The following is a 17,993-nucleotide window of genomic DNA, read 5'->3' on the forward strand; positions in this document are numbered from 1 at the left end:
CTCTCGGAGGACCTGCGGCCCCACAGCTCAGCGCCCACACGGCTGCCCCGCCGTAGCTGCGGGCCGGGGGCGGTGGCACAGCGTGCGCGGGGCCGGTACCGGGGCCGGGGCCGGCTCACGGGGCCATACCAGCCCCACCTGCCACCTCAGCCGCCGCGACAGGCTGCGCATGCGCAGCACCCCGTGACCGCCCCCGCTCTTCCCTTCTGCGCTTGCGCTGGACGGGGTGTCACGCGCACGTCCCCAGCGTCATGAGGTCATTTCCGCCGCTGTGCTTTGCTATAGCAACGGGCAGCGCGTCCGGCTGCTCCCGCTCGCTGGTATGGCCATGGACGCGCAGCGGCGGCGGCAGCGGTGGTACCGGGAGGTGACCGGGCCCGTCCCCCACTCCTTGGCGCTGGTGAGGGGCTGCCGTAGTGCGGGTGGAGTCTGCTCCACTGCCGGGTGGTGCGGGGTCCTTGGGGCGGGCACCACAACCCGGTGCCGGTTGGGGCAGGGCCGTCTGAGAGGAGCCGGGAGCGGTGCGGGGTGGGGTTCCCGGGAGGAGGCCGGTGCCGTGCGGGCTGAGGGCCTTGGCAGGGCCCGCTGCCACGCCTTGCGGGTCCCTGGGGGTGCCGGTCCGACTGTACCCGTGCGGGGTGAGGTCGCTCCTTTGGGGGTACGTGGGCCCTGCGTGTGCGTGGAGGGGTGCGGCAGTGTGTGAGGAGGTGCTCGGAGCCCCGGGGAGCTGTGCCGGAGAGGGAGGCGGCTGGGGATTACCTTTGGTGAGAACGTTTGTTCGGTATGTGTAAAGCAGAGCATAAACACCCTTTTAAATGTATAGGGTAAGATTTAAGCCATTCCCCGGGCAACAGACAAGTGCTGGTACCTGAAGCCGTTTCATGCTCTTGTACTGGTGGTGTGCTCTTCAAGGCAAGGCTTGTCAGGATTTACCCCAAATTACCCTGAACTCTCATCATTTGGTGTTATGTACTTCTTTGGTTGTGAATTCAACTAAAAGAAAAAAACCAGAATGACTGATTATATTTTCACCACTGACATATGCTTTCTCTTACAGAGAGCCAAGCCTCCTAAAGAACAAACAAATGAAAGTCTGGTCTTGGCCCACAGACAGAAAGAAAAGGAACTCCTTGAATATGCTGATTTCTTAAAGCTGTACAACCAGTATCGCAATGTCTATGAGTGGCAGCAACGCAACGAACAAAAATGGCTACACAACGTTGTGCGGCAAAAAGTTGATGCAACAATGCAGGAGTATCTGGCAGAGACTGATGAGAGAAGAGAGAGGTAGCAAACAAGTAGCTAATACCAATATCTGCCCTACTAGTTTCAACTTAACTGTATGCTTAAAGGAATGATTATGGGAAAAACACTCAGCTGAGCTCAGCTCTGTACGTTACACTGTGCATTGTGGCATGGTATTTGTTATTAATCGTAACAGAAAGCATAGGTGTGCTTACTTGTTGGTCAAGCAGCAGCGTAGAGCAAACAGTAGTTATTAGGCTCTTGTTACTAGTACTAGTAACTGAGCCAATCACTAAAGATATGTATTCAAACACAGTAACTAGCACAGTTTAGGTGGTGTTTAGAGCCTTGTCTGCCAAATGCAAGATAAAAGTAGTAGTATAATGCTTCCATTGCTTGATTTTTATTTTTTTTTTAAAGAGTATGAAGAGTACTTTGATAAAAGTGTCAGAATCTCTAACTGTTGGGTGTAACTGAGGGTTTTGTTGCAACCTCATTAAGTTAATGTTTAGGTCCTACAAATAATACTTTGCAGCACAGGCAGTTGAAAGAAATGAAATTTTTTCAGAAGTCTGTAAAAAATAATAAAGGTGAGGCTTATTACTGTCTTGTAAAGAACAGAATTGTGCTGTGCTGATCTTAGAAAAAAATCATATGGTTTAATTTCTCAGTTACTCTTTCATGTTAACTGACTTTGGAGCTGTGAAGGTCATCAGTTGGTATCCCAGTCTGATGAGTCTTCATAGGACAGGAATTGTACACCAATTGCACAGAATAACTGCGGTTGGAAGGAACCTCCTGATATCATCTAGTTCAAGCCCCTTGCTCAAGCAGGCTCACTTGGAGCAGGTTGCCTAGGACTCTGTTAAGTTTTGCTTAGTTCCACACATGGAGACTCCACCACCTCTGTGGGCAACCTGTTCTAGTATTTGGTCATCCTCACAGTAAAGAAAAAAAGTGTTTTCTTGTGTTCAGGTGGAATTTCACACATTATAATTTGTGCCTATTGCCTCTTGTCCTGTCACTGGGCGCTGTTGAGAAGAAGCTGTCTCCCTTTTCTGCATTCCTTCCCTTCCATTGATAAGATCCCGCTGAACCTTCTCTTCTCCAGGCTGAACAGTCCCAGCTCTCTTGGGAGAGAGAGATCTTTAGGAGAGATGCTCCAGTCCCTTAATCATCTTAGTGGCCCTTCACTGGGCTCGCTCCTCTAAGTCTGTATCCTTCTTGTACTGGGGAGCCCAGAGCTGGACCCAGCACTCCGGATGAGGCCTCATCAGTGCTGAGAGGAAGGATTACCTCCCTTGACCTGCTGGCAGTGTTCTTCCTCATGCAGCCCAAGATGCTGTTGGCCTTCTTTGCCGCAAGGGTGCATTGCTGGCTTATGTTCAGCTTGTCTGCCAGGATCCCCAGGTCCTTTTCTGCAGAGCCACTTTCCAGCCAGTCAGTCCCCAGCATGTACCAATGCGTGGGGTTATTCCTCCCCACGTGCAGAAATTTTGTTGAACTTCATGGGTTTGTTCTTATTTACCTGCTCAAGATCCCCGCGCTGTTTTTGCAAGGAGACTCAGCTCAGTACATGATGAGTGCAATTCTGTTTCCAGAATTAGTAGGTCTTTGGCTTTGCTGCTGTAACTCTCACCAGCAGTGCCAGCGTAGGCACATAGCACTATGGCTCACGCAGTGGCAGGGGCATCCTATCGCATAAAAGCAAGAGTGATTTTCTAGAGGCCGCTGTGGCATTCAGGCTGGAATTAGCGAGTTTCTGGATTCTTTAGCCCCAGGTTTCTTACTGCTAGGATTAATAGAGAGGTAAATGGTGGTGTGTTTAAAAATTGCCAGTTTGACATAATTTTCTCATCAAAGATCTTTCAGGATGAAGTAGTTCACAGAGTGAACTACTAAAATAAGTGATGCTAAACTACAAAAGGTAGTTTGAGAGAAGATACAGTTATAGATGCGTAAAGAAGGGTGGTAAATACCAGGGAGGGATTACACTGAAGGATAACAACAGTACAAGATCAAATTAATATCAACTGGTGACAAATGTAGTCTGGAAATTAGAAGAATTTGCTTAATGGGGTGACTGAAGTTGTAAAGCAGCACTGGAAATGGGTTTGTAAGTTAAGGAGCTTAAATTGTGTCAGGACAGAATCACTCATGTTGTGCTGTAAGATCCCCTCTGTGGGCACAACAGGAGTGATCCCCGAGTTAAAATTTAACGTTCCCTTGAATCTTCCCTTCTTTGGCATTTACAAGAAGTGTTGAAAGGACCCCAGTGCCTGTTTTGTCCTCACAACAAATAAACTAAAACTTTATCATTCAACAGAAGGATTGTTTTAGCTTTTATTTAAATGTTTTCATTACAGGCTTCGTGAGCTTCTGGAGGCAGAGGAAAGTAGGTACTTCGCTGAGATGGAGTCACTTAAAGAAACGGTGTTGGAGAAACAAGTGAAAATGAGGGAGCGAGCAAAATTACTGAGAGAGAAGAGAGAAAAAGAAAGACAACAACTGGTGGCTGAAAAACGAGAGCAGCAATTCAGGTATCTTACAAAATAGAATTTGGGTTAAGTAAATACAAAGAGGCAATTCGACAAGAAGGTGACAATAATGAACTGAGGAAGGAAAGATGAATGTGATTGAAATGATAAACAAAAAAAAACTAAGGTGGTTTGGATAGAGGTGTATGAGCTTTGCCAGAAGTTGAAAGGCCTTAGCTATGCTGTGTTCAGTGGAGCAGAGTATAGTCTTTTTCTGACTTTCGATGAAGGGGTGCAGCCTCTAAAGACCAGGGATCCAAATTTGCAATGCTGTAATGCTCTGTAAAGTGTGTGAGAAAAATTTTCATTAATAGAGGTGAAGGGAACAGGTACAGAGAACTGTTCTGTCTCCATTATTTGATTTAGGTGTTGAGACACCATGGAAACAGTCTTCCAGGTGTAGTGCAAAACTCCTTGTCCTGTGTGAGCATCCCTGTGCTTTCACCTGCCAGGTCAGCTGTTTTTTGTAATTCCTTGTTCTGGCATATAGTTCTCTTTCAGCTTTATGCTTTTGGAGTGAAAAGGGTTCATGGAAGGTTAATTTGGCCTAAATCATGCTTATTAAGCTAATACGTCGAAGATCCTTGAAGTTAAGATTGTCCAAAAAGGTGGCGTGTTTATTTATTGCATACTTCTCAAGAGTACCGGCTGAAGCTAAGGTTTTAATGCAACCAGAAGTTCTGTGCCAAATCTTCCTGGATGCTGAGCTTGGCAGTGTCTTTTGAAGTCATCAAGACGTGCAGGTGCTTATCAGGCCCTGGAGGCCTTGGCATGAAATCCGACTTGTTCAGTTCTTTGAAATCTGGTTTTCTGAGAAAAGGATGAAAATAATATTAATGCATTTTAACTGTAATCATTTGAAGTGTCTCTTCCTAGTCTCCCACAGTGCTATGGAAATCCACAACACCTGCTTCTTAGTGTGCAGAGGCTGGGGATAAAAATCAACACTTGCTTTCACTTGTGCATAAACTCTAATTAACTAATTCCACAGATAAATGTTGGTATATTAAATGTGGGGTTTATTGACTGAGACAGATGTTAAGGCAGTGTGTGCCCTTCTAAATTCATGTGCTGGCTTGTAAATTGCGAAGGTGACATTTTAAATTCCTAGTTTGTTTTCTACCCATCATACAAAGTGGTAGAAATTCATGTTTAAAATTGTTTAGAGGCGATACTGCTGGAGTGCCTTTTATTTTGTACTTGTAGCTTGCCTTACATATCAAGGAGAAGGGATTCAGCTTGTGATTTAGACACCTACCTCTAGGTGTCTAAGTGTTGTATCTTTATATTTGCTGGGAATCCGAAGTCGTGTTCCACTCAGTAGATCTTCATTGAGATCAGGACAGTTAAAGGAACCTGATGTCATCCTAAAGTGGGCATATACTGGTCTGCCACCTGGACTGCACCCTAGCCTCCACTGACTGCATTAATTAGGTTTCCATTGATTAGAATAGGAATTTAGCTCACATGTAGACTCCTGTTTTAGATGCCTAATTTAATATACGTTATTGCAAAATTAATCCCGCCAGTGAATCTCATCATCTGGTGATACATACTTGGACTTCTGTGCTGCACTTGCCTGTCTTAATGTCTCAGGTCCTTTTTCTTCCCAGTGCAACTCTGTTGGTACATGGTTCACTCAGTCTCACGGGATCATTCCCATCATCCTTCTACCCTTCCCAGTCTGCTCTTGGATCTAGGCAATATTCATGCCACAGAGTATCCCATTAAAAAGTGTTGCTGGAACTTTACTGGGAGCGTTCTGCTGGCTGCAGTATTTCAGAGGGTTTGGAGGCAGCGAAATCATCTTTCTTCAACTGTTGTGAGTTGCAATCTTTGAGTATGTTTGCAAATCAATCTTCATCCTACAGTGCACAGAGTCCTTCTCTTCAATTGTCCTGATATAATGGAAATAGATTTCCATAGTCAGTTCCTCCCTCTTTTTCTCTAGCTCTGTCTCTTTCTACTTTTAAGGGCCCTATAAAAAAAAAAACACCCACACTTTAATTACACCAGCTGACAACACTTCACCTTGTCTGTTGATCTTTCCTTCAAAAGCCAGATATCTGTCTTCATGTATATGCTTAGAAATATTTTTGAAGTTTTTCTTCTTTGTCCTTTTCCGATGAGAAAGTCTCTCCTGTGGTGATCAATTCTGATCAATTAGTAACTTCTAATATCTGAATCTGCATGTATTTGTCGTCTTTAAATAGCCCTAAATCTGTTTTTCCCCCAGTGTTAGCTGTTACTCTTCCTCCTAAACCATCTTGGTCCATGCAGAGATCTGGGAGCAGGCTTTGCTGCTCAGGAAACCAAGACTTAATGAAGATCTGCAACCAGAAATCTGTAGGTGTGTCACAACCTGTCCTCTAGGTCTTCAAACTTTTTTGATTGCGCACCCCTATCAGTAAAAAAATTTTTAGCACTCACCCCCCATATGTTTATTTATAAATTATATACTTGTACTACTGTACTAGTATATTATGTACATTATAAAACATATGTGAAAATAGAAATTAAGAGTGAGGTAAAGATGAAATGAACACTATTTTTAATAATTTTTATTAATGGTACAAAACATATTTTCTTCCCACACCCCAATAGATGGTCTTGCACATCCCACTTTGGAGACCGTTGCTCTAGGGCACACCCAGAGGAGCCCTGGGATGTCATTTCGGTAACAGGTGGATTTACACGTGATTTTTCCGTTTCAATTTGTCTGTGAACTTACAACTATTTTTAATCTTTCTGAAACGTAGTACAGACTTTTTTACATTTCTCTTAACTTTAAGCAAGGCACTCCACTCTTTTGCAGGTATAGATTCTCAAACCTGAGCTATAGGAGCACCTATAGTATACAGTGTTCCAGTACATTATTCCAGAGTACTAAAAGGCAGCTCTTTTATCAGCCATGTGGGCTGGGTTTGGAGCTGTAGCCTGAAGGTATAGATTTAACAGCTTCTCAGTACCAGGAAGAGTCCTTTGTCACAAGGTGACAGAGGGTACAGTCCTTGGACCACTGGAGTCCTGCTGGAATTTGTTTTCATGAAGGGCTACAACCTGTATGAGAAGATATTCAGCCAGTTTTTGCCCAAGGGCATGTTCACCATTGGTATCTTTGAAGAAAATTGTGATGTCTTAAAATTTGCATAAAACACATATTACATCCTCTTTCTTGTGATAACGTCGGAAGCAGCCGTACAGAGAATGTTGTTATCACAGCAACTTTGTACTGCAGCCATAAAATGAATAAATAACTGGGGAGGGGGAATAAATGCAGTTTCTGTCTTTGGGAAGTGGCTACATACAGGCACAATTGTAATGTTAAGAAGCTTAGGATAGCCAAGTGAGGAAGAAAAACAGCCATCTGGGGGAGCAGATGTTTATAGGTTGCTGTAAAAGCTGCTTTGAAGGAATTATTTTGATGAAATCAAGCAATTACAGGGTTATTTTCTATTAAAATTCTAACCATGCTGAACTTTTATTTAACTTCTCTTCCCCTCTGAGAATTCAATTAAATTCAGATTAGTTTGTAATCATGAAAAAGAATAACTAATTCTTTATTCCTTCACTGCTGAGAGAACTTTGAACCCGTTGTGTTAAGGTAATACAGTTATTTCTAATGGCGTAAGATTTCAAATCTTAATAATGGCATATTTCCCTCAGTACATTAGAGAACTATGTTTTTCATGAATACTGATTAGTACTGTAGTCTGTAATCACCACTAACTCCTACCCAGGAGTTGGAAGATAGATCCCGGTGTCAAAATGTAAGAAACCCGGCAATGACATAGTGCGTTTGTTGACCTGCTTGAAGGCAGAGGCACCTCTTGGAGCGTGCCGTGACTCATGGCACGCACATCACTGTGCTGCTCTCTGCTTTCATTGTTGGGATGACCAGTGGTGAGAAGGTTCCCGTCTCCTACAGGAGGTAAAACAGCCATCCCTTTTCACTAGCCTGCACCGGTGTCTGCTCTTTCATTCCTGTATTTCCTCACTCTTCTCTCATGAAGGCCTGAGCTGAGGATGGTCCCTCATTCCAGGAACAGTTTCTACTTTAGAGGATACAAGCCCACCTCTCAGGGAAGAACCCAACATTTGGTTAGAGGGTGTGGCGTGTCCTGGGATTGGGGGAGAAAAGTGCTAAGTGTTGCAGGTTTTACTTTATAGAGACTTGGTGTTGATGAAAGGGGACTTGACAGATTACTGTTGTTTTTTCTCAGCCAGGAACAGTTAAGAGGTTAGAAATACCTTCTGGATATTAAGCAAAATGAGAATTTTGTTTTCAGGGCACTGCTGTCCCTTTCATCATTTGTGTACAGTGCTTAGCACCTTTCACCACTGCCTCCATGGCATTAGGTGCTTTACAAATAGAGGATGAAGAGAGCCATGCCCCTAGCCCCAGAAGCTTACAGCTGAAATGTGAGGCAGCAAATAGTGAAAACCGACAGGAAGAAAATGTGGCGAGACCTCTGCTTTTGCATGAAATTACAGGTTATGGACTGTGTTCTTTGGCTGTATCTCACTCCTGCAGCACCAAGGGACAGCAATGTGTAGCAATCTTTCCCCTCTGCAGTCACAGCTGTGATTTTTTGCACTGCTCTGCTCTAAGTTTGACTGGTTGCATGGCTGTTGCTGTGGCACTGAGAACCAGGGTCTGGCTGGCTTTCAGCACTGTCACTGTTTCTGTCTGTCAGCAGCTTGTTCAGCTGGTTGCAAACCGGAGTAGCGCTGTTCGGGGAAATGCTCTTTATGGTTTATAAGCCCTAAGTAATTTTTATTAGGCTGGCTTACCATGGAGTTTTATTGGTAAAGCTTTGGAAGATCTGGTAAGGCAACACATAATTATTATATGCTGGTAGTTGCCTCAATCACGTATTAATGATATCGGGAGCTGCTCTCATTTTGTGCTTGTTAGCAGGAGGTGAGTGGGAGGTGACGAAGGAGCGGTGTCAAGTAAAGAAGCCATTATTCTGTAGTGTAATCTTGCCAGTTTTAGGGCAGAAATGAGTTATAGACCACCAGTCACATCCTTTGTTGCTAAACTCTTTCCCTGTTAGCCTCATTGCCAGTGGATATAGCAATCGACCTCAGGGAGAGGCCAAATTTGCATTGTTTCTGTAGCCTCCGTGGAGGTGTGAATCCATGGCCCCAGACAGGGAATAACGCTCCTGTTAATTCTATATCCAAAACCCAGGTCAGGGAATATAGATGTGGGTTTAGATGGAGATAGCAGCTATTGGACTTAGGAATCATTTAGAGAAGTGAAGACTTTGCAAAGACAGATCCTTAGCAGAGCCACAGAGCATGAAAAAGCAAACCACCAAATACCTATCTTTAGTGCTGGCAAACTTAATTTTGCTTTTAGTTAAAAAAAAAAAAAATCATCTCAGGCAATGGAATTCATTCAGATTTTGTTTCATTGCTGTAGTTATGAAAATTAAATAACTATCCTGATGTGGAGAATGATAGTACTATGAGATAGTTGCTTGATGAATATTTAATATTTTAGCTACACAGGATTGTCAGCTGCACATTGTATAAAGTAATAGTATTTCACATTGTACAGGTAACTACCGCTGTCATGCAGTTGTTCAAGATTCAGTCAATGATATCTTTAGGATGTCTGCTATGAATTCCTAAATAGCATTGCAACAATCTGTAGAAGGTGGTTTCATTCAGCATGAATAAATTTTTTTATTTCACAGCATTCATGTGTGTCTCACATCCTTAAGCTTACAGATCCTTGACGCTTGTAGGTCTTCGCCATTGTCTGCTAGTTTCACATTTTGATTTTATGAAAATCTATATCCTGGTTATAGAACAGAATTAAAATGCTTGTATATTGTTTGATAGCATATGTTGATCTCAACAGTGCTTTGTTTGTAAAAATAAAAGCAGAATCTCTGAATAGTTACGTGTTCTTCAATTGAAGATAAATATCTGCTTATATGCAACTTGATTGTAGTGAGTATATGAAAATTGAAAGCTGCATTACTTGTTTGACTTCTTAGCTTCTCCAGACTTTTATTGCAACTCTTCTGAATTATCCCACAAAACTTCATTAAAAAAAATAATAAATTTCTAGCGGTTCCTGTTCAACTGTGTAACCTAAATTTCCGCTCTCAAAATATTCTCTGAATATGAATGAGCTTTCAAGTGACTAATAAACCTATTCTAAGTCTTCATTTGAATGAAGAGTAACCTACATGTTTGAACAAGTGTAGTGTGCGTGTGTTTTATGTTAAAAGTATATATATACAAACCCCACATAATGCATGTTCCAACTACATATATACATTTTATATAATACACGTATATATAATATATGTATATATTGTCCATGTGTATATATAGACTTTTTCTTTACAAATGCAGATATAGGACCTGCTCTTCAACTCATTAATGTCAAAATTTCCATCAAATCAGGCTCTCTGCGATTCCTTAGGCATCACAAGGAGTCAGTGCCAGACCAGGTGTAGAACTTGGCGTCCTGAGCTGTAGTCCTCCGAGTAGTTATGAGCTGGGAGCCTCCATCCATCACACGCTTCCAGACTTGCTTATTATTTTGAGACTTTTGGTTTTTAACTTTTACGTTGCCTTTCAGAGAACAATGCGAGGAGCTTCGTGTACAGTGGATGAAGAAGCATCAGAAGGAATTGTGTGAAGACCGGCTGGCCCAGCTAGCTCTGAAGGATAAACTGAAAAAGCAACAGAAGAAGGAGGAGCAGATGTTTGCAGAGCTTTGGAAAGAGGACAGGTTGGCTAAAGAAAAGCGAGAGGTGGTGGAGACACAGAAATCAGCAGAACAGAATCGGGAAATCCTGAACGTGCTCAGTGCCCAGGTAGCGGTGCTCAGTGCTCACAAAGAGGAGGCAAAGCGGCTGAAGGAAGAAGAGGCTCGATTGCTGGTAATTTCCATATCATTCTCAATTCAGGGTTGCATATAAGGCCCTCCTAATGATAGGCTTACTAGATGTTTAGATTAATCCATACCTTATTTGTATCTTCACTGATTCCATTAGTATCTGAGACTGTCCTATTATGCTAAGCCTCTTTTCCAGAGCTTTGGCAAATGCATTTCTGTTTACAGAGGGAAATACATCTTTTGAAACTTACCATTGTCAAGGACTTTGGCATTCAAAGCCTCTCAGAGCCTTTGTGGGAAATGGAAATGTTTATAAGCTTTTGCCAGACAGCTTTGCAATTTTCTGATTTCCAGTTTCCTGCGGGATAGCTAGAGAGTCTTGTGTCCCAGCTGTAATGCGTAACACCAGATCTCAGACCATGATACATATGTTTAATCATCACAGTAAGTGCACTGGGAGGAAGCAGCAAGAGCATGCTGCTCCCAGAAGGGAAGGCGAGCCAGGAGCTGAAGGCAACAGCAGGACAGGCAAGTTCGCTGTCCTCCCTGACAAGAGTCCCACAGTACCCGAAGGAACAGAGCGGAGCAGGTCTGCTGACAGTAATCGGGGTCATTTAACAGTCCAAACTGCTTGGCAGGTCTGTAGTGATGAAGTCCAAGATGAAGCTAGCAAGTCAAGTCAGCAGGTCTGGATCAGGATCGACCTCAGGCACAGGCGTACCTGCAGCCTAGCTCACGTAGGCACCAAGGGTGAGAGACTGAGCTGAACTGCAGCTCCCAAGCGACTCCTCTCAGCCCCTTCTCATACCATGTTTTCCCAGCTCTCTGATCCAAGGCTCATGCCGGTGCTGGCTGCAAACACAGGCAGCCAAGCCCCTGCAGAGCGGTTGCAGAGCCTATTGGTGTACTCAGGACCCTGATACATACATGAGGAGACACATTTATATGAAAAATCCCAACTGCTTATGCCCCAGCTGACTGAAATTCAGAATCTACGTCTTTTTTTTTTTAAAACAAATGAGCAAGCAGTGCCTAAGCTGTCTCACCTATTAGTGCTGGCTGATGTTGGGTGTCACATCATGGGAGGTATTTGGCTACCTCGGCCCAACTCTTTGGCCGCTACCCTCTCTTTTTCCTCATCTCTCCCTAGTGTAGGCTTGCTGTAGTTGTGCTGGTTTTAGTGGGGCTTGCTAGTTCAGTATTTTGTGTTGACTTTGAGTTATGGGAAACTGTTTAGTTCAGACTCAGTCTTCATTCTGCAGCTATTTACATGTAGCAGTTGAATGATCACTCAGGGTACTCTGTTAGGCACTGGAAGCTGATGTTGGCAAGATCTATACTCTGCTGCTTTTTAAAAATAATGACAATAATGAATCTAAAGCTCTGAAAATCCTCGCTGTAAAATAGTGGAGTCCTTATTCCAAGCTAGACTGTAATGTTTCACTTATTTAAAACCAGGCAGAATAAAATTATTTTCTTTTAACAACTTCTAAGGCACTGCCAAACCTCCCAGGCAAACACTTCCACTTAACTGGCCTTTTCAGAAAAATGCTATTAGAATAGAAGACTTTGTAGCTTCCCCTGAAAACAGCTGCCTTGGGCTCCGTCAAGGAGATAAGTTTCTAGTAAAGTGATTTAGTCTCTGAAAAAAAAGCATTCTTCAAAGGGTCTATAAAGGAGAGTTTCTGTTTTGAAGATGGGATGTAATCCTTTTTCAGCAGAAGAGGGATGTGACAGATGGCTTCATTACAAGTTTCTCAGCGCAGAGTTGGTAGCTGATAATGATCGGGGTTTCATCTGGGTGAAGGACATGCTATGGACAGCTAAGTGTCTCTGTGTATAATGGTTTCTTCTGGTTGTTGCAATGGAAATAGGTTATTTAGGGAAGCAAAACTTGCACCTTTGCTACAATAGACCATATGTATGCATCGAGGTATCTCAGGCTGGATGACAAAACAGAGACAGCAGTTTTTGCATTAGCTTTTTCATTAGCTGTTACCTACATCAGCTGCCTTCCTCCCCCTCTGTCTTTTCTCTCCCTTAAAGAATTGTGGTATCTTGAGGTGATGGAAATCACGTTATTCTGGCTGTAGTCTCAGAAGTGCTAGACGAGTTTCTGCCATAGCACTTTGGTCCTGGCTTGCAGGTGGATGGTTGGTAACAATTTCTTTGTACATTTGCAATGTTGCGTTACCCCATCGTGTAAACTTTCACAGAGTAAGCACCATGGATCCCATCCTTAGCTACTCTCACACGACTCCACTGACGTCAGAATTCAGCCCAAGACATGTGCCAGCCTGCCCAGTAGACTGCTAACTATTTCCACCTTCTTTCCTTCTTTACTGTTCAAAGTTTTTTGGATTACTTAGTGGCTCAAATAATATATACTGAGTTTCAAAGCTGTTTTACCAGCTTCTGAAAGTGAATTTGGCCGTTCAGGAAGATAGCAAAGTCAGCGTTGGCTTTGAAACACTGGAAGAGTCAGTCGGTGCTTTATGTCCAGAATAACAAGTTATGTTCCTTAGGAGGTGCAGCTTCTACTTCCATATGGGGAAGATTAGACATGTTGTTTATGGCAAACCTGCTGATGCATGTTAGAATATTTATTGACATTACAGAAAAGACAATTTAAAAACAGGTTAACAAAAACCTGTGTACCTTCAAGACAGCTGAGGCATTGTTTCTGAGACCTATAGATAAGCTAATGGTGGCCACATACTGTTTTACGACTATGAGTGCTCGTGAACTTACTCAAATGCAGGATGTTCAGGAATTATGCTAAGTTACCTTATTGATGCTGCTTTAGGATTATTTTTTTCTTTTGGCTAAATGATCTTGAATATACATATACTTGTTTGATCTTGAATATATGTTTGCTATTTTTCATTGTTTCTTTAAGAACTCAACTTTACTGTCCATTTTCCTGTACTTCCCAATATAAAGTGGAATGGTTTGAAGCCATGGAAATTCAGTAACTGTCCATCAGAATATAAGGATACAATTCCTTTGTGCAACCTTGTGTCCGTCAGAGATGCAGTGCTCTGAACATCCAGCACAGACACAGGATAGATAATATAGGCAGAAACAGGAGGAACACATGGCTCTGTTATCAGTTAGTGGTTACGGCTGCGTGTGAAGACTTGAATATAGATCATATATGCTGCAATGATATCGATTTCTCTGAAGAGATGACTCTGTCTATCCACTTGAAATATTTGGAATACATCAGGCATTCCAGTGTTTTGGTATTGAAGTGCATGTGATAATTAAAGAGAAAAATCCTGAATTCTATTGAACGATATGCTAAAATGTTCATGCTTTAACAGGTCTGATGGATGACGCTAATTCTCTAACGTCAGCAAGAAAGGCTTTAAATGCTTATCTTTGCTCTTCAGTGTTCCAATTAAACTAATTCTAGCCATCACTTAGTTGGAAGTTATGCAATGATTTTACAAGCTGGCTATTTTTACCGTTGCAGGAAGAACAGCAGCAACTAATTAAGCTAGAAAATGAGCAACTTCAGGTGGAGAAACTACAGAAACAGAAGAAATGCAGGGATATGTTGCTCAGTGCAGCACAGGACAAGAAGAATCGTCTTAATGAAGAAAGACAAGGTGAACTTGCCCTAGAGATGAAGATCTTAGAAAAATCTCTTCAGGAACCCCAGGAAGACACTGAGGAGAAAACAAAAAGAAAAGTAAGGGCTGGAGGTGTTCATGGGGAAGTTGTGGGGCAATACCTCATCTACACTGATTTTGTGTCCCTTAGTGAACTCCACAGTATAAATGAGATCAGACACAAGCCCTTTTCTCTGAACAAGTTGATTCTTTTGTTGCATAGCCTGTTGCTTCTCCTCCTGCCAGCGCTCTACTTCTCTGAAGAAGCCCATTATCTGTTAAAATCAAAGCGAGTGCTTTAAAGCATGCTTTGCAATCAGCAAGGCTACCAGGCTAGACGAAAGAAGGTGGTTCTCAGCAAATCCTGGAATCTTGTCCCTCTGTGCTGATTTCATTGTGTATAAATCACCTGAGCTTTTTCATCCTTATACTGCATGGATGTAATGGAGGTTAGGAAAATATTTTTTGTTTTGTGGTCCTGATTTAATAAATATTTGTAACTGTAGAGGAAAGTAAATATTTAACTTAATCTAATTCATTAATGCTATGAAACAGTTCTAAGTTTTCAAAAGCTGGATATATAGATGCAAAACCTCATGTCAAATATCTTCGCAATGCCTTGAAACCATATATGTCTGCCACTTACTAAATTTAAAACAAGTAGATTGTCCAACTTCAGGGTGAAAACAGGTCTCAAGGTAACTTCGAGAGAGATGGGAGCGGCATTCATTACTCTGCTCAAGGTATTTAGAAGCTCATGTAGGTTAGGAAAGTTGTATAAATGCACTGTTAAACCTTGGCACAAAATTAGAGGAGGTTATTTATTACTATTTGCTATTACATTTATGGATCCCAAGGCTTCTAATGCAGGTGAGGTTGAAGTAACCTGGTCAGCTGTGGAAAGTTTGGAAAATGTCTTGTGTTGTAGGCAGCTGAGCTGCTATGGGGGAAGGGATCACTCTGTATTTGTTCTGCTCTTACGCTGTTGTCCAGACACTGTCGACTGGCCAGGAAGAAGATTCTGTACAGCTCTTCCCCCTAACAGGGTTTGGGATGGAGCTCTAGGCTCCCCAGTTCCTACAGTAGCTGCAAACCACAACTTCTCTTCACGTTTTGAAATGCTTTTTTGAACTCATTTGCTCAGATCTGCAAATGTGTGTGTGTGTGTTTGCAGCAAGAGCTGTTCAAGGAGCAACAGGCTTACCTGGCATACCTGGCTCAACAGCTGGAAGAGGAGAAACAACATGAAAAAGAAGCGGACAAGCTCCTCAAAGAAGAAATGGCAAAGGTTTGGGCCAAGAAGGCTGAGCAAACGCGATTAGAAAAGGAGGCTAGACAGCAGCTACTGAAAGATGTTCTGGATACAAGACAACTGCAGATTGAGGAGAAGTGTAAGTAATAACAGCTTGCTGCCTGTGCACCAAACCTGCCGCATGAATGCAAGTCTTGGCAAAGGCGGAGGGAGTACAACCTGCTGCTTTTGGGAAAACCATCTGGCCCAGCGTGCACAGGCTGTATGGTTGAGTGAACAACAATGCTACTGTTTCTGAATCTGTTTCTGAAACTTTACTCCTACAGGCATTCCTTACACTAATTTCCCATTGCTATCACCCGAGCAAAGCCTAGCAAAGTAAGGATTGCATGAGCAAGCAGTTGTTGTTATTAAGTTCTGAATGTGAAATCTTTTCTATTCTGAGTGGATGAAAAACAAATAAGCAGAGAATATGCTTGCCATTGTTTGTGTGCCTCCTCAGAAGCAACAAAACTCGGGCTTGCTATTTAGGCTACTTGGCTTGAATACAGTCTCGCTGTCCCTTCAAGCTTAGCAGTGCTGTTATCTTCTACAAGTATTTTTTTTTTTTTGCAGTGCAGAGAAACACAAAGGAGCGGGAAGAACTTGCTCAAGAGAGGGAGTTATTAGCTGAAGCAATCACAGAACTCAAGCATATAGAAGAAGAAAAATATGCAAGGTATTTTTCTTTTACGCCATCGGTCCGTTTCATTGCAGATCAATCTTTTGAAGCTGTGAGTAGGCTAATTCTCACATTCACGTAACTCTAAGAGCACTGGGTGGGCTTTCCTCTGTTCAGGGAGGCTCTGCCACCATGCAGCCTATCAGCTCCAAACTGCTCAATAGCAGCCCTGTTATATTGCAATTGGTATTAAATCACTAATTCTGATCTCATCATACAAATAATGGTGTTTCATTGCATATACTTGTCTTGGTCTTTTTGGACCATCATGTGACTTACATCGATCATGTTTATTAAATACATCCCCTCATACTCTGAGCTGTTATTACGAGTGGCAGAGGTTTGGGGAGGAGGGTTAATGAAAGGTTAGTTCATTATTTACCTAGGAGAACTAGTGTGTTCAGGCTTATTGCTAAACTCCACCCACACACATCCCTTAAACAATCGTATAGTCAGCCACCAAAATACCAGACTACTGCACATAACCTAGCAGCATGGGGTTCTCCTTACCTTATGGTTCCTCGGGGTGAGAATATAGTTATACGCAGTAGCTGAAATGTTCCTCTGGGTGTCATGCAAAGCCTAGGGCAAAGGGCCTTATTTCACCTACTCCGTTTCCCTTTTGTACTCCTGCCCTTTCTCCACAGTTGTCTGGGGAAGGTAACTGAGTAGCTCCTTCCAAAGCCAGTATCTGTTGTGTTCTCTGATGGCTTTATTGGTAACAATCTCCTGGCTACGGCAGAAATCTCACCCTTCTGAAGGAAACGTGCTGGGCTTCATTTTTAGATACGCTTCACTTAGCAAAGATGGCATTCAGTGGTGTCAGTAAGTGTTTGTGGTTCAACTGTGTTGCGTTAGCACTTAAGTCTTGACCGGACTGTTGGCATTTTAAGTGTCTGTGTGAGCCTGCTTGATTCCTGCTCCAGAAGTGCCTGAACATGTAGGTAGACGTCTACGCTTCTCCAGAGGGTAGTGAAAGTAATATATGAGACTCGAGGTAGAATGGAAGAATGATTTCTTCTGACAGCCGTTTCCCAGGGCATCAGTGCAACGCCACAGCAGGAGCCTGCACCTTGCCTTCCCCGTTGGCAGTAACTTGTTATCCTCAGAATGAGGGAGTGGAGATGGGGTGTAAGGTGGCTGCAGCAACGAGCCTGAGCTAGGAAAGGCCTGAGACCTGACACTCTCGTTCTCTGTCCTCCCACCGCCACTGTGAGGGGCAGGGAAGGCATGCTGATTACAACGGGTTATTTTTGCCTCTTTTTTTGTTAATCACTGATTTTGCAATCTGCTTTATAAGATACAACAGAATGCAATTAATTCTCTGAAGAATGTAAGGTTAGCGTGTAGCATTTGATTAATAGAATGGTAGTTCTTCTTAACACCTAAAAGGAGTTTTGAATGGTTCTTTAGTCTAAGGTTGAATGCTAACAGATTAAATATAATAATAAAAAAGTTGTTTATTTTTTTTACCCACACTTCATAAATAAGTTATTCATATGTCATTTCCAGAAAAGTAAAGGAAGCAAAAGAATACCAAGAGCAACTCAGGGCTCAAATTGCCTATCGACAACAGGCCCGTGAAGCTGAGGAAGAAGAGAAGCAGCGAGAATATGAATTGGGTCTAGCAGCAGAGAGAGCTTACCAAGAAAGGGTACAGGACATTCTGTCAAGGCCTTGCATGAAACTAGCAAAAACCCACCCTTTGAGAAGAAAACTAACCTCTAACTCTCCAGAAGATCACTCACTATGA

At 42.7% G+C, this 17,993-nt stretch overlaps 1 protein-coding gene across 1 annotated transcript; it reads left to right on the forward strand.

Annotated features, from left to right (window-relative positions):
* The first annotated feature begins 328 nt into the window (after nt 1-328).
* On the forward strand, nt 329-17,993 carry CFAP53 (cilia and flagella associated protein 53). The gene is made up of 8 exons (XM_059833386.1): nt 329-400; nt 1,058-1,287; nt 3,612-3,785; nt 10,390-10,693; nt 14,129-14,347; nt 15,442-15,658; nt 16,135-16,237; nt 17,753-17,993. Exons 1-8 carry the CDS (start codon nt 329-331, stop codon nt 17,991-17,993), a joined length of 1,560 nt encoding a protein of 519 aa, XP_059689369.1.

Source organism: Gavia stellata, chromosome Z (genome assembly GCF_030936135.1).
Source record: "Gavia stellata isolate bGavSte3 chromosome Z, bGavSte3.hap2, whole genome shotgun sequence".
Taxonomy (NCBI): Eukaryota; Metazoa; Chordata; class Aves; order Gaviiformes; family Gaviidae; genus Gavia; species Gavia stellata.

Bases quoted from the DNA above. Each gene is read 5' to 3' on its own strand.
- CFAP53 (XM_059833386.1), top strand. From the start codon at position 329: ATGGACGCGCAGCGGCGGCGGCAGCGGTGGTACCGGGAGGTGACCGGG. The intron at 401-1,057 runs GTGAGGGGCTGC...TTTCTCTTACAG, and splicing joins TCCCCCACTCCTTGGCGCTG to AGAGCCAAGCCTCCTAAAGA. The intron at 15,659-16,134 runs GTAAGTAATAAC...TTTTTTTTGCAG, and splicing joins ACTGCAGATTGAGGAGAAGT to TGCAGAGAAACACAAAGGAG.